Source organism: Cricetulus griseus, chromosome 4 (genome assembly GCF_003668045.3).
Source record: "Cricetulus griseus strain 17A/GY chromosome 4, alternate assembly CriGri-PICRH-1.0, whole genome shotgun sequence".
Classification (NCBI taxonomy): Eukaryota; Metazoa; Chordata; class Mammalia; order Rodentia; family Cricetidae; genus Cricetulus; species Cricetulus griseus.
The window spans coordinates 221,751,595-221,776,239 of record NC_048597.1 but is presented as its reverse complement, the minus strand read 5'-3'; the positions used below and the strand labels follow the sequence as shown (position 1 = coordinate 221,776,239).

The 24,645-nt window shown below is 45.1% G+C and overlaps 1 protein-coding gene across 1 annotated transcript in view; it reads right to left on the bottom strand.

The window, feature by feature from the left end:
* Nucleotides 1-22,291, bottom strand: part of Dync1li1 (dynein cytoplasmic 1 light intermediate chain 1) — a 37,662-nt gene extending 15,371 nt beyond the window's left edge. Inside the window, exons 1-5 of the mRNA XM_027415305.2 lie at nucleotides 22,048-22,291; nucleotides 21,776-21,849; nucleotides 4,032-4,148; nucleotides 3,162-3,392; nucleotides 269-438 (exon numbers count right to left, since the gene is read on the bottom strand). Of these exons, the coding sequence (XP_027271106.1) occupies nucleotides 269-438; nucleotides 3,162-3,392; nucleotides 4,032-4,148; nucleotides 21,776-21,849; nucleotides 22,048-22,193 (738 nt within the window). The 5' untranslated portion in view covers nucleotides 22,194-22,291. The remainder of the gene's footprint in view (nucleotides 1-268; nucleotides 439-3,161; nucleotides 3,393-4,031; nucleotides 4,149-21,775; nucleotides 21,850-22,047) is intronic.
* Between the last annotated feature and the right edge of the window lie 2,354 nt (nucleotides 22,292-24,645).

Sequence of the window (24,645 nt, the reverse complement as noted above, 5' to 3'; positions counted from 1 at the left end):
ACTGAAAATATGAAAATGAAGTTCAACCATGAATGGTCTATTTGAAATACCATTTTCTTTCAAAGAAACTGTTTCAGATCCTAAACATTTCATTAGCACAGTAGTGCACATTTGTGGTTCCATCACCCAGAGACCAGGACACGAGGAAAGTGAATCTGATGACAGCCTATGGACACATGAAGACCCTGTCTCAAAAGAAAAAAGCCATGTAGGAAAACTGGCACCCCAAAGCAAAACAGCTGCATGCTCTCCCAGAAAGCAAACCAACCTTTGTGCAGACTACGAGCACCGGGAGGCCCAGGTTGTGTGTGAGTGTGTCTGCGCCCAGGGGGAGGACAACGCTGTCATCTCGATCCTCCTGGGTAGCTGTGGCTCTTCGCTGCGGGGAAGCTGGGAAGTCTTCTCCTGGCTCCACATACTCTTGGAAGTCTCTGATCACTGAAAGTCCAAGTACACATAGGTTAGAAATGGCACTATGTGAGCCTCCACTATTTCTGCCACAACCTAAGTCTATTTTTTTCTGAGCTTAGATACCATCTTTTTTGTTTGTTTGTTTGTTTTGTTTTTTGAGACAGAGTTTCTCTGTGTAGCTTTGGAGCCTATCCTGGCACTCGCTCTGGAGATCAGGCTGGCCTCGAACTCACAGAGATCCGCCTGCCTCTGGCTCCCGAGTACTGGGATTAAAGGCGTGTGCCACCAACGCCCGGTGCGAGATACCATCTTACTTAGGAGAAGGAACAAAAAATGACTTTAGAAGAGCTATGGATACAAAAGAAAACTATGCAAAGTAGGCCCACATTCCTGGTGTATCGTACTGACGGCTCTACACTGTGGGGCTCTGTGCGGTTAACTGTGTAACACTCTGGGGGCTAGAGAGCAGCTCGGTGTTACAGGTACCTGCTGCCAAGCCTGCTGCATGGACTTGATACCTGGGACCCATGAAGTGAAGGAGAGAACCAACGCCTGCGAAACGTTCTCTGACCTCCACATGCAGTACACCTGCAGCCACACACACAAGCAAAAAAATAGAATTCATTGCGTTTAGTGTGTATCCTGCATACACTCTTCACATGTGTGCATTACACACACACACACCAACCCTGAAGCTTTGGCCCTCTGTCTTCTCTAAAGGAAAGGTACTGCAGGGATTAGAGAAAACTAAATATGGAAGAAAAGGAATCTACAACTTAAGCATAGTGCTGGGGCTGGAGAGATGGCTCAGTGGTTAAGAGCACTGGCTGCTCTTCCAGAGGACCTGGGTTCAACTCCCAGCATTCACAAGGTGACTGACAATCATCTGTAAGTTCAGTTGCAAGGGACCTTTGGCATTCCACCCACACAGCACAAAGACAGACATGCATGCAAAACACCCAATCACATAAAACAAAAGTAAATTTAAAAATAGAATAAATAAACAGTGCTAACTAAGCATGAAATACACCTGTTTCCTAGAATAACCTGAGGCTGGAGTAATTGAGACCATCCTTAAATTCTCCTGCTTCAGCCTACAGAGTGCTAGGATTATAGGTATGAGACACCACACTCAGCTGGGTACTTCCTTCTCTTGTGAGAGGTATTTCCTATGTAGCTCAGGGCGGCCTGGAGCCCACCTCAGCCTCCTGAGTGCTGTGATCATAGGTGAGCAACCATGCCCTGCATGGATACAACTCTTAATTAAGAATGCTCACAATTCCTTGACTACTGAGGAGTTTCTAGCAGGGGCTGGGGAGATGCCTAAACTGGAAAAGCACCTGTCGGGCAAGCATGAGGACTTGAGCTCAGATCTCCACCACACATACAAAAGCTAGTGGTATACACCTGCAATCCAAGCACTGGGGATACAGAGACAAGCAAATGTCTGCAGTTTACGGCCAGCTAGTCAAACTGAAGACATGAGCTCCAGGTTCAGCAAGAGACCCTCCCTGTCTTAAAACATAAGGTGGAGAAGCTGGGAAGATGGCTCAGCATTTTAAAGCACATATTGCTCTTGTATAATCTGGTTCTCAGTGCCATGGGCAGCTCACACTGTTGGACCCCAGCTCTAGGGGACCCAAAGCTTTCATTCCTCAGGACGCTGTAAGGGTCTACATTCGCATGTGCACATTTCCTACAACATATACACAAAATTAGAAATGAAGGGATCTACATACACATGTCCACCCAGACGCAAACATAACACACACAGGAGTGTGAACTAGAAGCAAACATGGTTCAAGCACAAGCATGGATTGGGGGTTGGGGAGAGAAACGATTCCACTGGCAATGATCATCAATGAAAGAAAAGCACAGATTACAATCTTGAAGACAGTCAGGTGCCGTGGCACATGCCTGTAACCTCAGCACTGGGGAAGAAAAGCACAAAGAATTCAAGTCTGAGTCCAGCCTAGGATACAAAGGGAGACACTGTAGCAAAAACAAACAAGCATGTATATAACATAAAAAATGCAATAAACATAATATACATAAGAGTGCAAACCAGAAACAGAGAGCAATGGTCCTAGCACAAGCGTGAACAAGGAGGAGGAGGAGGGGAAATGACTCCACAGGCAAAACACACACACTCTAATGTACTCTGTAAATAACAAGACCAACTTAACATCTTTTTATTTATATTAACATCTTATATTAAAATCTTTTCACATTTACAAAGTTGACAAGACTACCAGTGAGTAACTCAAGAAAGGTTCACATTTTCACCATAAAAATGACCTTTCAACACATACATAGCCGTTTGGCAAGAATAACACACACTCTACCAAAGAATTTACTATTATATATATGTAATAGTTAAACATATTAAATGTATCTATTATATAAATAATATTAAAACTCAGTGCATCGTTCAAGTTGAATTTCAAAATGAAAGCCATATTTCCTTCACTGAATTTTTTTTTTTTTTTTTTTTTTTTTGGTTTTTCAAGACAGGGTTTCTCTGTGTAGCTTTGGAGCCTATCCTGGCACTCGATCTGGAGACCAGGCTGGCCTCGAACTCACAGAGATCCGCCTGCCTCTGCCTCCTGAGTGCTGGGATTAAAGGCGTGCGCCACCAACGCACCGCTCTTTACTGAATCTTGTCTGTAGAAAAAACAATAGAAATGATTTTTATAGCCAGCTAAGATATCTCGATCGGAAGCCCGTGTTAGTGTTTCTTGACCACTCACACTTGTGCTCCATTTCTTTCATCTCTTCAGGGGGTATTTTCAGCTTGTCAACGTGTTCTCTCACCACACTTGCCCATTTCTGTAAGGAGTCCAAAGCAGTCCAAGGCTTCGACATATCAACGACCAGTATAACCAGAGTGTCCTTCAGAGAAAGGGCATCCAGAGAGAACTTGAGTAGCCCTTTGTGATACAGGTCTCCATCCAAGATCCACACATTACATCTTGTTTGATCTACAAAAACAAAAGAACCCAGACAGTTTCTTTCAGCAGCACTATTAAGCCATTTGATTATCCATAAGAGGTGTCTGCTATCATTGGTAAAGTTCAACTATTTGGGTCAAGTATGACAATTCAGAAGGCCTAAAATTATGTAACAGGTGACTATAGGACAGAGTACCCCCTCTCTATTTCCTATTCCTTAACCAAGGCCAAGATATTAAATACCATGTTCAAACTATATATACTCAAGAAATTACACATACAAATAGGACAGTAGCCTATAGAAGAAAAAAAGGCTGAGCAAATGAAAACAACTATGGGGACACTTACAGTATTGGAGGAAAAGGTGAAAAGAGGGTGGACAAAACAATCACCATACTGCAGGAGAACCAACCTCAAAACTGATTTTTTTTAAGGATGACAAGAAGGCTAACATTTCACATGAGAATACTGTAAGATACTTAAAACCATACAATCTGAAACCCAACTTCACATCATTACATGGCAATATTTAACTATTCAGTGACCCAAGTGACATCCCAGATCTCCTGCTGAGCAATGACAAACTTGAGGGAAGCCACCTGCAGTAGAGAAGAGCAGGGTCCCTCAAAGTTGACCTCAGGAGGCAAGGGTCAGACGAGCCACACTTACCATCCCTGTCTTCATCGTGTACATTTAAGTACAAGTACTCCAGCCCTCTTCCTTTCTTGTACTCCTCTATCCCCTGGATTTTTCTTATTAAGCTTGTTTTTCCAGCTCCATCTTCACCTAGATAGACATATTAAAAAGAAAAAAGAAAAAAGAAAAAGTCTGTTTTAATTCCAATATGAAACAAGGACACTTCCTGCACCATGTGAAAAGCCAGCTTAAGAGCATCAGCCACAAAAGTGATCCAGCAGGGGATCACTGAGAACAAAGTCTCCATGCCAGACTCCCTTCTCCCAAGGCTGCTGTTCCGCTGGCTAAATCTTGTTTCATCCTGCTACAAACAGTGTCTTCCATGGGGAGAGTGTAAAGTGGGATGTCATGGCTTCAGGAAATGCCCCCAAAACGCAATCCTAGTTTAATCTATAAGGAGCAGAGGGCTCCCTCTTAGCCCTCAGTCTGAAGAATCCCAGCTACATCGAGACATCTTTTCTGTTTGTTTACAGATCAGAGGACAGGCAAGCTTACAAAGTATACCACAAACAGAAGAGGGTAAGGATGGCAACAGAGCCACCACCCTCTTTTCAGGTTTTTTAAAAAAATATTTACTTTAAAAGTTATGTGCGTGAGTATGTGTTCAGAAGTGCAGGCACCTGGAGGCCAGAGAATCTCATCTCCCTGGACACAGAGATACACATGGTTGTGAACCACCCAACATGGGTGGTGGGAAACACACAGACTCTCAGTGAAAGCACATGTGCTCTAAACCTCTGAGCCATTTCTCCAGCACTCTCCATCCCTTCTTTTTGAAAGATCTCACTGTATAGCCCAGGTTGGTCTCTAACTCGTGATCTGCTTGTCTCAACTGTGACGACAGGAATGCTACCACCCTTGACCTGACAGTAGCCTGATCACAACCGCATTGGCTTATTTGACTGGTCAGGACAGGGAACTGGGTTCCATTATTAACCATGAGACATGGGTTTGGGAGAGCAGAGAAAAGATAGTAAGTTGGGCAAGAGAAAAGAAGAGAAGGAAGATGGAACAGACAAAAAGGTAGGAAATATTCTTAAAAATATTAATGGCAGGAAAAGTGTATCACTTAAACTTATCAAATATATAAAGTTTAGGGACTGGGATGTGACTTGGTTGGTAGAGTCTTGCCTTTGTTGGAATGGGTATGGCCTTGTTGGAGGAAGTGTGTCATATCGGGGGCTGGCTTAGAGGTCTGCTATGCTCAGTGTGACACTCAGATCACCTCCTGTTGCCTGCAGGTCAAGATGTAGGACTCTCAGCTACTTCTCTGAAACCATGTCTGCCTGCACGCCACCGTATCCCACCATGACGATAATGGACTAAACCTCTGAAACTGTAAGCAAGCCAACCCAATTAAATGTTTTCCTTTATAAGAGTTGCCATGGGGGCTGGAGAGATGGCTCAGAGGTTAAGAGCAATGGCTATTCTTCCAGAGGTCCTGAGTTCAATTCCAAGCAACCACATGGTGACTCACAACCATCTATAATGAGATCTGGTGCCTTCTTCTGGCCTGCAGGGACACATGCAGACAGAATACTGTATACATAATGAATAAATAAATGTTAAAACAAAACAAAAAAAAAGAGTTGCTGCGGCCATGGTGTTTCTTCACAGTAGTAGGAACCCTGAGACAGCCACATAAACTTGGTATGATGGTCTATGTAATCTGGTACTTAGTAGACAGAGCAAAAGGCTCAAGAGTTGAAGGTCATCCTCAGCTACAAACTGAGTCTAAGGCCAGCTAGGCTACATGAAATCTTGTCTAAATATTTTTCATTTCATTTTTATTATTTTATGTATACAGGTACTTTGCCTGCGTGTATGTGTGTGCACAAGGTTCATGTCTGTGGAGATGAAATGAGGCTGTCAGATCCCCTGGAACTAGTTACACATGGTTGGTTGTGAGCTGTCATGTAGATGCAGGGAATTGAACAGAGGTCTTCTGGAAAAGCAGTCAGTGAGTGCTCTTAACTGCTAAGCCGTCTCTCCAGACTGTTTTCATTTCCATGTTGGAGAAAAAGAAAGAAGGAGGAGGAGGAAGAGGAAGAAGAAAAAGAGGACAATGAAGAAGCAGCAGCAGTCGAGGCCGCTCATGTCATGAATCTTCTGAGTGACGACCTCTATTACCTCAATGCTGCCGCAAGATCACAGGGGCCACATGCCCACTGTTCCTTCATTCGTTCCTTCTTCCTTCCTTTTCTTCTCTCTCTCTCTCTCTCTCTCTCTCTCTCTCTCTCTCTCTCTCTCTCTCTCTCTCTCTCTCTCCTCCTCCCTCCTCTTCCTCCTCCTCCTCCTCTCTGCTTTCTCTCCTTCCTTCTTTCCTTCCCTCCCTCCTCCCTCTCTGGTTTTTCAATGTAGCCCTGCCTGCCCCGGAACTCACTCTATAGACCATACTGGTCTCAAACTCAGAGATCCACCTGCCTCTACTTACCAAGTTCTGGTATTAAAGGTGTGCATCCCCATGCCCTGCCAACTGGTGTTTCTAATCATCGTGTCAGGAGGAGACAGAGGTGACACAGGAAAGAGACAAGAATGCCCACACAGGCATATCCAACTCCTGGGGGTTTGAGAGATGGCTCGGTGGTTAAGATGACCTGAGTTTGATTCTCAGCACCCACATCAAGCAGCTCACAGCTGTCTGTAACTCCAGCAGGATCCAACAGGCACTAGCACTAGCTCTCTCTCTCTCTCTCTCTCTCTCTCTCTCTCTCTCTCTCTCTCTCTCTCTCTCTCTCCACACACACACACACACACACACACACACTAAACCTAATTAAAGTTTAAAAAAGCAAAGTATTCCAGATGGCAAGAGTCTTAGTTAGGTTTCTATTGCTGTAATAAAGACCGATACCAAAACCAACTTTGGTGTGTGTCAGTATTTCACCTAACAGCTTGCCATAGTCCATCATGCAGGGAACTCAGGACGGGAACATGGAAGCAGGAGCTGAAGCAGGGACCATGGACTAGTGCTACTTACTGGCTTGCTCTTCCTGCTTTCTTTCTTCTCATTTTATAACTTTATTTATTTTATTGTATGAATGTTTTACTCGAATGCATGTCTATTCACGTGTGCCTGCCCCGTGGAGGTCTAAAGAGGAGTTACGGGTTTCTGTGAGCTGTGTGAGTGTTAGGAATTGAACCCAGGTCCTCTGAAAAAGCAGCCAGTGTTTTTAACCTTGAACCTTCTCTCCATTCCTCTTTGCTTTCTTATAACTACAGGACCACCTGTCCAGGGAAGGCATGGACTCCCAACAGTAGGTTGGGCTTTTCCATAACAATCATCAACCAAAAAAGTGTTCCACAGACTTGCTTACAAGACGGTCTGGTGGAAGCACTTTCTCAGTTACAGTTCCCTCTTCCCTGAAGACTCTAGCTTGTATCGAGTAAGAAAAAAAACTAACCAACACACACCAGAAGTGGTGGTACATGCCTATAAACTCAGCACTTAGTAGATAAGGCAATGTATCGAGAGCTTGAGGCTAACCTGGACTACACAGTTAATTCAAAACCAGACTATATATACTATAAGCAAAAGAAGGTACTCACAACATTCACTACCATACTTCATCTGTAGGCAAAGACTGGTTATTTTCATGAATCATTTTCACACCTCATTATTAGTAAATATAACCATAAATACATATCACAAGTTTGACATTACATACATACATACATATATATATACATATTACATATATACATATTAAATTAGATCTGCAAGTTGAAAAAGTATTTGCCCTCCATTGTTCATTGCAGCATTATCCACAATGCCAATATATGAAACCCAACTTAGGAGTCATTACCAGATGGATAAAGAAAATTCAGTAAAATCAGGCATGGTGGTGCATTATTTATAATCTCAATATTTAGGATTTGGAGGCAAGAGGATCATAAGTGGAAAACTAGCCTAAACTTTATGAGTTTGAAGCCAGATTAGGCTATATGAGAACCTGCCTAAAAAAAAAAAAAGAAAAAGAAACATAAATACACAGCAGATTGCTACAAAGTCATAAAAGAAATACTGAATTTGTGAAAACAAAATGAACTCAGAGGACACAATGTTAAGTGAGATAAGCCAGGCACAAAAGACAGCTTCCCCAGGGATTTCCATTCTATATGGAGCTAGAGAGGAGCCCACAGAACAGTGTGTGCAGTGCTGGTCCCCAGGGTCTGGGGAACTGATGAGGCAGAGATCACAAAGACCACAGTCTGGGTAGAAAGGGGAAGTGGTATCAGGAGCATCCTGCACTGCACTGAGCACCAGGACTTGTAGCAGCCTTCAGGGTGTGGGGACCGCCCAGGGCACACTGAGGCTTCTATCACAAGACTGGCAACATATGACATGACAAGCCACTGCCCAGGGTGCATATGTCCCGTACAGTATGTTGTGCACAGCAAGCATGTATAATTTTACCTAATTAAGAAAAAGAATGTGGCAATTAAATGACTATTCCATTCTACTTCTATGGTATACTATTAAACTAGCCATCAAAACAACAGATTAGGTTAAAAGTAGTAATATCTATGATAATAACAGTAATTCCCATGATAAACCACCATGCTTAAAAACTGGAAATAAAGCTAACTGCTGCAAAGTGGGATATGTCAAAAGTGTTTGCTATATTGGTCTTGCAATGTGAATTCTCTCAGCTCTATATAGCAATATGGCATTTAACTTATAGCTTTGAAATTGCTTGAGAGTTATAAGGAAGAGAATTTCTATCCATCACCTCAGGAGGCTAAAGTAGATTCTCACACTAAAAATAATTTGAATCACCATGTTAAGAGGAGCTATGGGAAAGCTTACGAGAAAAATGCCTGTCTATAAACCATGAACCAGAAATACAAAAAAAAAAAAAAAAGAAAGAAAGAAAGAAATCAGCAGGGCAGTGGTGGCATACACCTTTAATTCCAGCACTGGGGGGTGGGGGAGGCAGAGGCAGGCAGATCTCTGTGAGTTCAAGGCCAGCCTGGTCTACAGAGTTCTAGGACAGCCCGGGCTACACAGAAAAAACCTTGTCTCAAAAAAACGAAAAAGAAAAGAAATATAAAACTCCACCTGCCACAGTCACTGTCCTAAGAAAGGAGACTAGTGATGCCTGAAGTCAGACAGCTTTGCACACAAGGCAACACTTCAGCCAAACCTTGCAGGATTAATTAACCACGAGGAGTTAATCATTTCAGGAAGAGAAAAGGAGTGCAGAGACCAAGGCAAAGGAAGTGTCCTTCTGACAAGGACAAACAAACATTTGGCGTGGTGGCATAGCCTATAATCCCAGCACTGTGTGACTGAGGTGGGATCCCAAGTCTGAAAGCAGCTTGGGCTATGTAAAAAGTAGATCAGGGGCAAGCTTGCAGCCAGCACGCCAGGCTGAGAGTCAAACTGTCCTTATAATGATGGGGGCCACCAGCACTTTAAATATTTGATTAAGTCTGGGACAGGTCTAGTAGCACAGGTCTTAGTACCCACTCAGGAGACTAAGGCAGAAGTAGTTCAAGTTCAAGTCTTGTCCTAATTACAAAGTGAGTTCAAGATCAACCTGGGCAACTTAAGAGACACTACCTAAAATAAAAACAAAACTAAAATGGCCAGCAGGAGTAAAGGCACTTGCTACCAAGCCCAACAGCCTGAGTTTAGTCCCTGGAACCCACAAGGTGGAAGGTAAAGAGAACTGACCCCTGTAAGTTGTCTTCTAGCCTCCACATCATGCCAGGGCATGCGCACCTATGTGGGGGGTGGGGGGAGACATATATGCACGCGCGCGCGCGCGCACACACACACACACACACACACACACACACTCCCACCCCAAACAAATTAATTAAAAAAAAAAAAAGAGGGTCGGGCAGTGGTGGTGCATGCCTTTAATCCCAGCACTCAAGAGGCAGAGGCAGGCGGATCTCTGGAGTTTGAGGCCAGCCTGGTCTACAAAGCTACACAGAGAAACCCTATGGGGGGGTGGGGAGAAGAGAACCCTCTACAGTAACAATGACAACAACAATTCTCCACAGATCTCACTAGCACATCTGGACTGTACTTAGTCTCCAAACTGAAGCTTCGGAAGGTCAAGTGTTTCGACTGTTTTGCTCACTGCCCCACTGCCTGGAATGTGTGCCTAAAGTATCTACTCATCTCTAGTCTTCCATAGTGGCCACTGAAAGGCGCCATCAACTCAGTACTGGCACAGCTTCTTGTGACTTTCACAAATCCCCTTTCCTATTTTAAAGAATCATTTAGGCTAGATGTGATGACATCAGCATGTCTTTAATTCCAGCTCTTGGGAGGCCAGCCTGGTCTACAAAGCAAGTTCTGGGACAGCCAGTGCTGTTACATAGAGAAACTCTGTCTTGGTGGGGAAAAAAATTTACTGTTAACTGGTCTCAAAACCAAAATGTTGAGAAGCTAGGGCAAAAAGATGACATGACAGGAATGTTAACAGACATGTTTCCATTTCCTAATATACTACTCTTAAAGCAGGTAAATGGCCTCTGTAAAACTGGGGAATGGGATGGGAGAGATGGCTACAGTTAAGAGCACTTGCTGATCTTGCAGAAGACTAGAGTTCAGCTCCCAGCATGCCTGTAGGTGGCTCCAACCACCTGTAACTCCAGCTTCAGGGATCCAACATTCTTTTGAGGCCTCCAAGGGCATCCATCACATACTCAAGCACAGACACATGCACATACATACACACATAAAATAAATAAATAAACTTATGCTGAGTGGTGGTGGCACACTTTTAATCCCAGTACTCTAGAGGTAGAGGCAGGTGAATCTCTGTGAGTTCAAGGCCAGCCTGGTCTATAGAGCAAGTTCCAGGACAGCCAGGGCTACACAGAGAAACCCTGCCTTAAAAAAAAATAAAAATAAATAAACAAATAAATGAATTTTAATGAGGCAGAGCTGGGATATGACTCAATGGCAGACAGTTTGCCTAGCATGCACAAGGCACTGGGTCTGATTTCCAGCAACAGAAAGAAAAACAAATATAGTTCAATCTTTTTTAAAATTGTTTTAAAACTTAGCTATTTTCTCTGTGTGTATATACAGGCATATATGCAAAAGTATGCATGTAGAAGTCAGAGGGCAACTTGCAGGAGTTGGTACTGTCCTTCAACCATGTAGTCCCACGGCTAAATGCAGGTCATTAGACCTGATGATAAGTACCTGTGACCACTGAGCCATCTCTCCGGCATCATAATTAAATCTTTTTGTTGTTGTTGTTGTTTTGTTTTTCCAGACAGGGTTTCTCTGTGGCTTTAGAGGCTGTCCTGGGACTAGCTCTTGTAGACCAGGCTGGTCTCGAACTCACAGAGATCCACCTGCCTCTGTCTCCTGAGTGCTGGGCCTAAAGGAGTGCGCCACCACCGCCCGGCTTCTACTTTTTTTTTTTTTTTTTTTTTTTTAATGTGCACTGGTGTTTTGCCTGCAAGTATGTCTATGTGAAAGTGTCAGGTCTCCTGGAACTGAAGTTACAGATAGTTGTGAGTCACTATGCAGGTGTTGGGAATTGAACCCAGGTCCTCTGGAAGAGCAGTCAGTGCTCTTAACCACTAAGCCATCTCACAGCCTCCTGTAATTAAATCTTAATGGCCCAAGTAGTACACTGTGGAGTGCACCACAATCCCAGAACTGAGAAGGTGAGGCAGGAGACCTGGAGTTTGGGGACTAACAGTGAGTCCCAAGCCAGTGTAGGTTGCCTTGTCTCAAACAAAGAAGACAAAGCCTCCGTAGGCAGGTGCTCTTTCCCATACACAGGGCATAAAGGACTTGCTTTTGAAGAGGTCCCAGACAAGAAATTACACCATTCTTCTCCGGCAGAACTAGCTACTTGCTCACCAAACAGAAGCCCCGTCTTAGGCGCTGAAGGCCCTCCCTCCCTTCCCCAGCATTCCTGTCAATTACTCACCGCCACAGCTCTGCTCCTAATGTGTCTCGTCTGTACCTGCTTGTCCTGGGCCTTCACCACATCCATTAAAAGTGCTTGTGACTCACGCTTAGAAAACTTGAGGCTATCTGCTGGGCATGGAGGCACACTCCTTTTATCCCAGCAGAAGCAGGAGGATCTCTCTGGTCTACACAGTAGAGTCCCTATGTAGGCAAACCAAGGTGAGAGCCCTGTAAAGTCAAGAACTCTGCAGGGATAATGTTAAAATAAGCTTATCTACATTTGCATCTTTATAAAGTAGATTTCCTTAAGGAGAACATGATTTCACTTTCCCTTTTTCTCTAGCATTGGGAACTGACCGAGGACCTCATATACTCTATGTAGGCAAGTACTCTACCACTGACCTACATCCTTAGTCCTAGGAAACATATTTTTTTTTTATTTTTTATATATTTGAATTACAAACAAGATTGAATTACATGACAATCCCAGTTCCCTTCTCCCTACCTTCCTCCCCTAGGAAACATATTTTAAACTGCTTTTAAAACAAAAGAGAGCTGGGTGTGGTCCCACTCCCCTGTAACTCCTCTGGAAACGAAAGCAGGAGGGTCCTAAGTGTGAGGTCAGCCTGGACTACACATGGAAGCTCTGTCTTCCAAGGCGGAGAAGGGAAAGAAGAAAGCAAGCCTGGATGAATGCTATTATAATAGTTATTTTATTTCCTCCCAGCTCTTTAAAACCTTTAAAAAAAATAAAAACAGGAACAAAAGTCATTCTTAGCTTGTTGGCCATTCAAAATCACCATGGACAATTCCTAAGGCAGGGAAGGCAGGGAAGAGCCTTGTCTGACCCACAGATGAGCAAAGGAGCTGAGGCTTGTTGGTCACTGCTACAGACTACAGTGACACTCTCCACATAAGTAAGCCTGTAATCCACGTTATCTGTTAATACTCTGCTCACATAAGCCACTCAAAAGATCCAGCACTTACCAGACTTCAGTTTCCTCTAAAGCAACCACAGCTATCAATTCTTAAACTTCAGTTCAAATTTAAAAGACAAAGTGGGAGAGGGGCTGGAGAGATGGCTCAGTGGTTAAGAGCACAGGCTGCTCTTCCAGAGGTCCTGCAGTTCAATTCCCAACAACCATATGGTAGCTCACAACTACAGTTATGAGATCTGGTGCCCTCTTCTGGCCTGCAGGCAGAATACTGTATACATGAATAAATAAATCTAAAAAACAAAAAACAAAGGGATCACAAGATCTCCGGAGACCTACAAGGACACTGGAAGTGTGTGAGGACAGACATATGCTGGTGGTGCTGTATGCTCCTGAAAGATGATCTCTGATTCAACAAAGAGATGTGATACCAAAATTACTTTTTTTTTTTTTTTGGTTTTTCGAGACAGGGTTTCTCTGTGGCTTTGGAGGCTCTCCCAGAACTAGCTCTTGTAGACCAGGCTGGTCTCGAACTCACAGATATCTGCCTGCCTCTGCCTCCCAAGTGCTGGGACTAAAGATGTGCATCACCACCGGCTGGTCCAAAATTACTTTTATTATATATTTGCTTGTTTATTGTAGAGGTTGGGGGGGGTGCATGTGCCATGGTGCATGTGTGTGGTGTCAGAGAACAACCTGAGGTCACCAGGCTTGGCAGCAGAAGCCTTTACCCCCTGAGCCATCTCACTAGCCCATATTAAGATACTTTGTAACGTCAATTTACAGATGAAGAATGTGAAGATTTGAATGTTACCTCTGTGACATCCCATCACCAGCTGTGTGAACCTGAACTTTCTGGGACCATGTCCAAAGTGGTGGACTGAAATTCTGTTACTATTATTATTCACTGGATCTGTGACATTATAAGATTGAAACTCCTGGAGCTGGAGAGATGGCTCAGTGGTTAAGAGCACTGGCTGTTCCAGAGGTCTGAGTTCAATTCCCAGCACCCACATGGTGGCTCACAACCATCTGTAATGAGATCTGGTGCCCTCTTCCGGCATACAGGGATACATGCTGGCAGAACACTGTATTCATAATAAATAAATCTTTAAAAAAAAAAAAAGAATGAAACCCCTGTAGAACCACCAGCGGTACTTTAAAAAGAACATTATGAAAACATGAAGCAGGTGAAAGTGAGAAGCCACACACAGCATGTAACTGCTATCCCCAACACTAAAGCATAGCACTGTTCCAGGGTTCCACAGAAGTTACTACACATCATGCTCACAAGACTAGAAAGTGGGTGGTACTGCCTGAAATGCAAAGCAACTTAAGCCCTGCCAGCCCTCATGAACACAAAGCCACATTACTACCATGTGGTTGGATCAGCCCCTGTCATTCATGACAAGTCAAATTAAACAGCACTCTGAATTCTTTTTTCTTTGTCTTCTCTTTTGCCAAAGACACTACACCTGCATAGGTTTGGTGCCACACACCTTCTCCGAAGAGCTTTGACTGGTATCTCCACACTACTGACAAATACATCAGGGCACACATTATGATAAACAGGTGAGAAGGAATCCCCAACCTGCCATATAAAAACAAGACACAACTTTATTTGATCTTGCATGATATAACATAAACCAGCATGTTTCATCTGAAAGTTCTAGTGACAAAAGCCATAAAAGACCTTGCTTTTTGTTTTTTGTTTTGTTTTGCTTTTTGAGAACAGGATCTCTCTACTGAGCCCTGACTGTCCTGGAACTCCTCATGTAACCAGGCTGACCTTGAACTCACAGAAATCTATCTGCCTCTGCATCCTAAGTGCTGGTGTGCGCCACCACGCCCAGCCTCACGAGGGATCTTCATGCAACTACTTTTGGCTCAGATCTTCCACTTAGCCCTCCACAGGTTATGTGGAGGATCCAAAGGGATGGGGCTTGTGACCTGCTACCAGCTCTCAGTGGGCATCTCCCTCCTTAGTGAGGTACAGCGGGAATAGGCTGTCCCCAGCAGCAGGGCTTGGTGCCATGAGTAAACTTTTATGCACACCTGATAAGACTAAATGCTCAGAAGCATCAAGGAGCATCTGCAGAGCAAACTAACAAAGCCAATTGTGAACACTAGTGAAACTGTGAGGCCTGAGACACAAAGCCCTTGTCTATGAAACAGCAGAAACTCTACACACACATCACCTGGGGGAACTTCAGCACGAGTAACTGGTGTAACAGGATAGTTCCATCACTTAGCAATCCCCATCACATGAAAACATTAGAACCTGTTCTCAGTTATTTTTCTGACTAATTTCTGACTAAGGAAATAAAATAACTATTATAATAGCATTCATCCAGGCTTGCTTTCTTCTTTCCCTTCTCCGCCTTGAAAGACAGATTAAAAGGGAATTAAAAATCAGTTTAATTCAATAAAGACAAAGGCCAGTAAATGCTGCTCCCAATGGCTCAGCAGCTCCTCTGCTCCAGAGGTCAAAGTCTCACTGAACTAGAGGCTCTTTATCAGCAGCTATGGTATGCATTACTTAGCAATGTCACTTGTAGGAATTTATCCCAAAGATAATACTGGGTACATGGGAAGTAAGACGTAACAATAATGACCTATAATCAACCATAATTACAATACAATCAGGTATACCATTATTCAATAAGGAAAGATAAAAGTTGGGCTGGAGAGGTAGCAGAGTTTGATCTCTGGATCCATATAATGCTGAAAGGTTTCCCATGTGTAGGCTCCAGCCGAATTTCTGGGAGCTTCAGCTTTATTATCAACCAGCACTGATTTCACATGCATAGTACTCTGCTAGACCTTTGCTTGTCATAAAGATGCACAAATAAGTTAGCATACACTAACTCAGGGGCTTTATTTAATAACTACTATTGGAAACAAGTACCTCCTTCCATGCAGTTTAGGAAATATCTTGTAGAAAAAAATGCCATAATCTGTTTCTTACGCTGTTGTTCTTATTGTTTTAAGTTATTTATTCATTGCTTTTTGCTGTTGCAAGGGGACATCTTGCTATGTAGCCCAACTGGCACAGAACTCTCTTGTAGCACAGGCTGGTCTCAAACTAAATTCCTCAGCCTACAGAATGATCAGGTCATAAGTATGAAACACAAAATTTGGTTGTGATGTAACCAATCTTTTAACAATTAATAATAAAAACGGTTGTCAATTTTCAAACTAAAAAAGTGGAAGGAGAAACTAACTCAACAAAGTTGTCCTCACTCCACAACACACACATAATACATATTTAAATGTATATTCATATAAATAATTAATATGATATATAATTGGGGGGGTTGTATTGTTTTGTTTCTGATAGTACCTCACTATGTTGCCCTGAAACTTACTCTGTAGACCAGGTTGGCCTCAAAGTCACAGAGATCTGCCTGCCTCTGGCTTCCAAGTGCTGGGATTTAAAGCCATGTGCCACCATGTCTGGCAGTTGGCTTCATTTTTTTTTTTTTAGCATTTTATTTTTCTTTCTCTAGCATGAAACATGCACAACTTTTAAGTTAGTGACTTCCAACGTTAAAGGTTTTTAGACAATGTCTTTTGGTTCTTTTAATACCATGAAATATATAATTATCTCAATTTACAGGTGGTGTTCACAATGCTTCGGCTTCCAAAAACAGAAAGAGAATCCACTCCCAGCTGCCTGGCCTGTAGGGGGACTCCTTCCACCACACCTGAGGTTCTTCAGCCTTTCTCAGCAGACACTCACACCTTTCCACTGTCCTTCACCCAGAATCTCCTCCCCAGTCACTCCCAGCAACAGTCTCTCACGGCTGCTGCTTCACACCAACATTTCATGGACTTGCATTACTCTGTCATCGCCCCACAGGACTTTACACGCTTCTGGAGGACAGAAAGGGACTCTCAGCCCAGTTTCACTTGGATGATTCTGCACAGTGTAATTCTGAAACTGCTGAAGAAATGAATGCAGAGGTATTCTATCAAGCAAGACAGGGTTGCCCATCAATGCAGGGCTTTTTTAAGGTTTTTTTTTTTTTTTTTTAAAACAAGTCTCATGTAGTGCAGGCTGAATTCTAACTCACTACATAATGGGAATGACTCTGAATTCCCAATCCTCTTGCCTCCACCTCCCAAGTACTGGGGTATATGTCACCATGTCCAGCTACCTTCCTGAATGCTCAAAGTGCTTTGGCTGGGATTCTCTTTCGGTGGGCTTCACTCCAGCTGAAGAACCATTCTACCAGTCTGTATCTATCACTATTGTGGCTCTGCTTTCTGGTTTTTTGTTGTTGTTGTTGTTGTTGTTTTTTTGGTTTTTTGAGACAGGGTTTCTCTGTGGCTTTTGGAGGCTGTCCTGGAACTAGCTCTTGTAGACCAGGCTGGTCTCGAACTCACAGAGATCCGCCTGCCTCTGCCTCCCGAGTGCTGGAATTAAAGGCGTGCGCCACCAACGCCCAGCAATGGCTCTGCTTTCTGTTTCTGACAGTAGCACTGGAGAAAATGTGTCTTCTCCTCTTAATTCTTAAATCTCTACTCAACCGTACCGAGAGTTAATTCATCATCCATGCAGCACACACTCACTGAGTATCTACTGTGCCAAATACCATAACCCATTCAAGAAAACCTCCATTAACTGTCACCCTTGCTTAGGGACAAAACTAATGGCAACAAAGGGATTATAGGAATTTACCAACGTCAGGTCATAGACCAAAACTAGCCTGTTTCTACAAATAAGGATTTATTGAAACACTGCTTTGTTTCACTCATTCATGTATCATCTGTGGCTGTTTGGGGACTAAAGAGCAGAACTGAGGAGTTGCAAAAGACTATACAGTTCACAAAGCATACATTACTTAGCATCTGATCCTCTACAAAAACCTTGGCAGGCTTTGACTTTTTGTTTGTTTCCCGATAGGGTTTCTCTGTGTAGCCCTAGCTGTCCTGGAACTCACCCAGTAGACTAGGCTGGCCTGGAACTAAGAGATCCACCAGCCTCTGCCTCCATGTCCTAGGAGTAAAGGCATGCTCCACCACCAGTCCTGACTATTTTAAGATAACAATATGCCATCTGGTCCTCATAATATTTTGGATTTGAATCCCAGCATTCAGGAAGCAGAGGCAGGTGGATCTCTGTGAGTTCAAGACCAGCCTGATCTACCAAGCAAGTTCCAGGACAGCCTCCAAAGCCACAGAGAAACCCTGCCTTGAACCCCCCCCCCAAAAAATGGATTTGGTGTATTTTTTAATAGTAACATATCCTCAACTCAGGTTATGAGAGATGCTCTTCTCTGTCACTCTATCACAATAGAGTGACATCATCATAGTCTCACAATCACTAAACCAGGAAACAACATCGCATAACTAATAAAAACATGCTTCCTAGGGGATCTTTAATTCCTGCTCCTCCTACCTACTATGCGTGAGGCTCCAGTTCAATCCCTACTACCCACCTCACCCCATTGAAAAAGGAGAAAGATACAGATACAGGTAGAACGAGCGAGTGCTGTCAGTCTCTTTCTGGATTTTACTATGAGCCAGGCCCAGGTGGACTAAAGGCTGCTTACTCACAAGTGTCATAGGCAGTTTTTATCCCTCAATAAGCCACATCCCAAAGCCCAATAAGTGCTTGGATTTTCTTCATCTTTTCCCGTTAGGTTGTCTGTTATGTTTGTTTGTGTGGGGTGTTGTTGTGTTTATGAGCGTTTAGCCTGCACATGTGTATGTGCCCCACTTGTGTGAGGAGTCAGAAGATGCCATCAGATCTCCTGGACCTGGAGTTACATATGGCTGTGAGCCATGTGGTCCTGGGCAAGTGCTCTTAATTGCTGAGCCACCTCTCCAGCCCCTTGCTCTAGGTTTGCTTTGTGTTTTTGGTTTGTTGTTGTTGTCATCTTACTATGTAACTGGGAATGGCTTTGCATTCACTCCTGCCTGAATCTCCAAATACTGGGACAACAGGCACTTACCACCAAATTACCCAGCTTCTTTTTAAAGACAGGTCTTCCTATGCAGCTCCTGGATTTGTGTTTCTCGTGCTTTAGGCTTTAGCCATTAAGACCGTGTTTTTTCCTTTAAATAATTACTGGTATTTTGGGTCATAAATAACCATTGAGTAGTAAAGAGTTTTGTATATGGCATTGTCTTCCTTGAAGGAACTTCAATCCAGTTGGAAAGCTCTACCAGTGCCACACCACAGGACCCTTAATAATAGTATGAGCTTGGAGAGCCTACGTAACTGTATCTAAATCCCATCACCTCGTCTATAAATTGGTGCTACCATCTACCCTCCAGATTGGGCACTAGAACTGTAGATGAGATATGTATGAAAATGTTTTGGAGATAGCTCAGTGGTTAAGAGCACAAAGTGCTCTTGCTGAGGACCTGAGTTCGAATCACAGCATCCCCATCAGGCAGCTTACAACTGCCTGTAACCCCAGCACCAGGGGAATCTGATACCTCTGCATGCATGCGTATATAACCACCCCGCCCGCCCCCCCACACACACACACACACAAGCAAAGAAAATAACTTTTGGTAATCCCTTACATATAGCTCTGACTCCTTTATCCTACTGTAGGAAAGGTGAGGTAGTGAGCTCAGGGTTAAACTGTGCTGTGTGGCTATGTGTGCAGTGTAGCTATGCAAGGGATTCAGGCAGAGGCCTATGTCAGCCCTCTTACTGGGCTATTTTTGAAATACAAAGCCTTGTTAACAGGCTCAGACTTCTTTTTTCTTTGAACATAGACTCCTCACTCATGACATATTAGAGCCAAGCACCTACCTCCCTGGCCTGACAGCCTCAAACTCATAACAAAGACAACTGGACACCTACTGTGTGTTTCCTTTCTCTACCACCACAAACTGAACACTGCTGTAATAGTTGATAATTAAATGGCTCTAAAATTCTTTAGAGGAATTTTGGGAAAGTAACTGTATTTTTGCATAAACAGTGTCTAAAAAATCAATCATCAGCTTTTTCCAAAGCAGGACTCAGGAAAACCCTAATGGTACTGAAAAAAAAAAAAAAAACCATGCCATTTCAGGTTTATATAACTTGACACCAGACAGAGCTTTCTAAAAGTTCCTAAGAAAGAAAACAGAACTAGGTAGAGGGGAGCTGAAGGAGGGTGGGGCCTCCAAGTACACCAAGAGTCAGAGGATCTAGACAACACCAGCCTGGAACAAGACTGCTGCTTTTCGACGGGGCGTTGGTGGCGAACACCTTTAATCCCAGCACTCGGGAGGCAGAGGCAGGCGGATCTCTGTGAGTTCGAGACCAGCCTGGTCTACAAGACCTAGTTCCAGGACAGTCTCCAAAGCCACAGAGAAACCCTGCCTCAAAAAACCAAAAAAAAAAAAAAAAAAAAACTGCATTTCACTGGGGAGACTGGAAGGAAAAGAAAACTAACAGAGAAATTAAAACAGAATCCACTTCAAGGTGGCCAATGCAGTCTTAAGTTCCCTGTAGCAATTAGTTGTAATCTGTCTACATTAGCAATTAAAGACATTTCTCTGGAACTGGTTTGGTTTTGTTTCTTTGGGACCCTACTTTATCTCTGCCCTATCCATATTACTTATGTAGGCAGTAATCCTTTCTTGTTTGTAACTGGGCACTCAGCAATGGGAGCAGCAGGCACAACAGCAACTCTAATTCACTTGTTAAAAGTCTTCTCAGGAATGTCTTGTCATTCAGGCAAGCCATCTAATAATCTCTGCTGCCTGGCTTCCCACAGTGCCTCATTTGACCCTCCCACAATTCCAGGAGGCAGGCACAGTTATTTCCACAGCTCTCATTTGAAAGATGGAGGAAGCCAGGTTTGCAGACATCTATCTACTTGCTTAAGATCACTGTTTGTATGTGACAAGGGCTTTTATCCAACCCAAGCTATCTGCACGTGGTGCCTTCAATCACACGAAAACCAAGGTAAGGTACAAAGCTGATTTTTCCAACTAGCTGGACCACAACTTTATACAACAGAAAGATGTACGCATATAATGACAGGAGGTCATAGAAAATGAGTCAGTTCTTCCTACCTACCCATTCACAGTCAACTGTGGGGCCTCTCAGTTAGCAATTCCTAGGCACACATAACAAAAACTCTTCAGTCTAAAATTCAAGAGTCTTGAGACACCCACATCGAAGTTTTAAAATATAACTGTAATCTTATTATACACTCCAATATCTTGCATGTTAAAAAAAAAAAAAGCTTGAAATTTCTCCCGGAGGTGGAAAAACTTGCAAAAATGTGAGACTGGAATTGTCTTACTGTCCTTCGGTCCTTTATCCCCACTTTCCAGCCAGTAGAGATAAAAATACCTAAGAGAAGGGGGAGAGACATGCCTCCCTTATTCTAGCCATCGGCTGAAGGAACTAAATGAGAACGCTGTTCTACTGCCCTTTACAAATTTCAGAGTTATTAGGTGACAGTTAAAAAAGACAACTGCAACCCGAGTACACAGTGCCGGGACAATGTTGATTCAAATAACACTCATCAAGGCCCGGTCTCTGGCTCCTGTCAATTACACAAAAGAGTCAGCTATTAAATATTAATGGCATGCATGCGTTTGCGCTGGAGCCCTCCTGCTACCAATCTCTGTTATGAAAGGAAAAACTGCCCCCGTTTGTCTAGGCAGACCCTCAGACCACTAGAATTCCCTCGGGTGTTCTGCTCATCATGTGTCTCCCAGGGGGAGATGACAGGGTCACCCCACGACCCAGGGAGGAGAAAGGACGGGAGGGTCCAAGCCGGGAGGACCGGGGTCTCCTTGTCCCCCAGCTGTCAGCCGCAGGCCGGGAGGCGGGGCGCGGCCGGGCCCGCTGTCCGCAGCGCACAAAGGGAGTGGGCGAGCGGATGGGTGAGCCGGCATCCCCGGCCCCGGCGGAGGCCACTTACCCAGCAGCAGCACGTTCTTCCCGGTCGGGAGCTTGGAGCGCGAGCGCGTGGAGACCTCGCTGAGGATGCAGGACCTAACGGGGAGCAAGGCGCAAGCTGAGGCCGGGCCCGGGCGAGGACGGGCTCCGCCGGCCCCAGCTCCCGGGAGGCCCCGCCCGGCGCCCGGCTCCCGACTCCCGGCTCCCGGCTCCCGCGGGGCTCCGGGATCCCGAAGGCGCCCGCCCCGGCGAGGCGATAACCCGCGGGGAACCAGAGAGGGGTGCGGTCGTTACCAGAGGTTCTGTCCGTCCTCGTCGTCGCCCGGCGCGGGGCCGCCGCTGCCCGACGCCAGCTCGTTGGCCAAGGGCCCGCTGGCGTAAGTGGAGGCTAGCCCGGGTGGAGAGGAACCGAACGAGCCGACTCGCCCCACGGCCGCCATCTTGGTCGGGAATCACACCACTCCTGACAGGCCTGGGAGAGCGAGGCGGCGGCGGCGGCAGCGGAGGGAACCCGGATATGGGCGTTCGGGGTTCTGGCGCTGACCGCGCCTGCGGGGGCGGGGACCAAGCCTGGGGGCGGGGTCTGGGGCGGAGCTGCCGGAGGAGCGGGACGCCGCTGCGCATGCGCGGGAGTCCAGGTCCGTGGGACTGCGCGTGCGCGGCCCGGTTCAGTCATTGACTTTGTGGCGGCGCTGTTTTTTCCCCCGGGTCTCCAAGCCTTTCGAAACGCTGCCCTACGCGCATCACCTGTCACCCGGGCTGCCACGGTAGGGCGGGCAGGGTGTGTCAGGTGAGCGGCACGGCCGCCCAGCCTTCAGTGGGGCGGTAACCCGGGGCCCGCGTGAATTCCGCGCTGCCCACACCGTTCAGTCGGTCCCAGCGGGGTCCGCAGCCTTAACCGCGCGCCCAGGTACAAACCGGCTGCCCCTGTCCCCGCCGCCGGGCTGCAGTCGCCCTGACGTCCTAGATATCTGGCCTTTCCTCGATGCATCCTCAAGGGACGATGATGAGGACATCAAGCTGGACCCACATCTGGAGCCGGTTCTTCCAGTTTCTATGAAGCTGCATGACAGATAAATGTTGGCAGCACTTCTAAGATTAATGGTCTTGGTGGATTTGTGTCTTGGTTTTATTTTGTTTGTTTGTTTTCACGTGAGGATCTCATATCGCCCAGGCTGGACTCTAACTGATCTTCCTGCCTGCTTGTCCCAAGGCGCACATCCCCATGCCCATTTCTGATCTTGCTGTCTGAAATGTACCCTGTGAGATCTGAAAAGACCCCACTGACTCCCTCTCTCCCCCGCCTCCCGCCCCCACCCCGACACTAGTCATCTTTCCATCACATAGTTAATACAGCAAGGACGGAGAACCTTAGCTAGCACCCAGATAATTCTTTGTTAGAATTTTTTTTAATTATTATTTTTATTTTTATGTGCATTGGTGTTTTGCCTGCATGCATGTCTGTGTGAGGGGGGGGGTCAGATCCTGGAGTTACAGGCAGTTGTGAGCTGCCATGTGGGTGCTGGAAATTGAACCAGGGTCCTCTGGAAGATTAGTCGGTACTCTTAATGGCTGAACCATCTTTCCAGCCCTGAGTGTGTGTGTGTGTGTGTGCGCGTGCGTGTTTGTGAGTGTGCATTCTCAAGAAAACAACGTTGCCTATCAACCACCTTCCACCTTGTTTGAGACAGGGTTTCATGTTTTATTTGTGATTTGACACTGCATATCTGCCAGGCTAGTTGACCCTGACACTTGTAAGTGATTCTTCAGCCTTTGCCTCCCACTGGATGTAGAAACACTGCTCCCCTGACTTTATGAGGATGCTGAGCCTCTTCACTCAGGCCCTCAAGCTGCAAGGCTTCACCCACCCTCCCTCCAACCCATCTTCCTGGTGTGTGAGACCGAGTCTGGCTTTGACTCTGGTGTGTGAATGATGATGATCCAGAACTACCCCTCTCCCTGCCTCCGACCTCTCAAGTGCTGGTATGACAGGGGAAAACCACCTCACCTAGTTAGTTATTATTAATAATCACCTTAACCTTTCAAACCATATCTTGCCAACGCCTGGTAAAGGTGGCCCTGCTGAATTCCTGGAGCTAAAATTCATGTCGCCGTGATTAGAGAAAGAACCAGAGCCCTCCCCCATGCATCCTAGGTTTCCCTCCCAAGTCACAGCCGCTCTGTAGAGCGGTGGCCCCTCCGAGAGATGGGTCACTTTCTGCTCCACTTTATTGCTTCAGTCATCTTTCCTCACAGCATTTTCTCAACTGTGTTTATACAGAGTTGTGGTTTCCATATCATATTTGCTTAGTCTAAGAAGTGTTTACTTTCATAACAATGGCAAACCTTCAGATGGCTAATTAAAGACCTAAAGTGAGGTCAAAGTTGTATTCCTAATAGGGCTGGGCATGTAGCTCAGTTGGTAGAGTGCCAGTCTCCCATTCATGAAGCCCTGAGTTCAATCCCCAGCACCGAATACACCAGGTATGGTTGTATAGGTCTATAATCCCAGCATTTAGGAGGTGGAGGCAGGAGGCTGGGAAGTTCAAGGTCATCCCCAGCTGTAGAGTCTACTCAAGGGCAGCCTGGAATACATGCGACGTCACTTCCAAAAGAAAAACAGTGAAGTTGTATTACCGTGATTTTGTAGCATTCTCCTATTAAGACAACTGATTAAAATTATTGCTTACAAATGCCCAGCATATACCACGCTGCATGCTATGTAGTGTGATTTTTTCCATCTACATCTTTGTTTTTAGGATTTTGTTTGTTTGTTTGTTTGTTTTTTGAGACAGGGTTTCTCTGTGTATAGCTTTGGAGCCTATCCTGGCACTCGCTCTGGAGACCAGGCTGGCCTCCAACTCATGGAGATCCGCCTGCTTCTGGCATCTG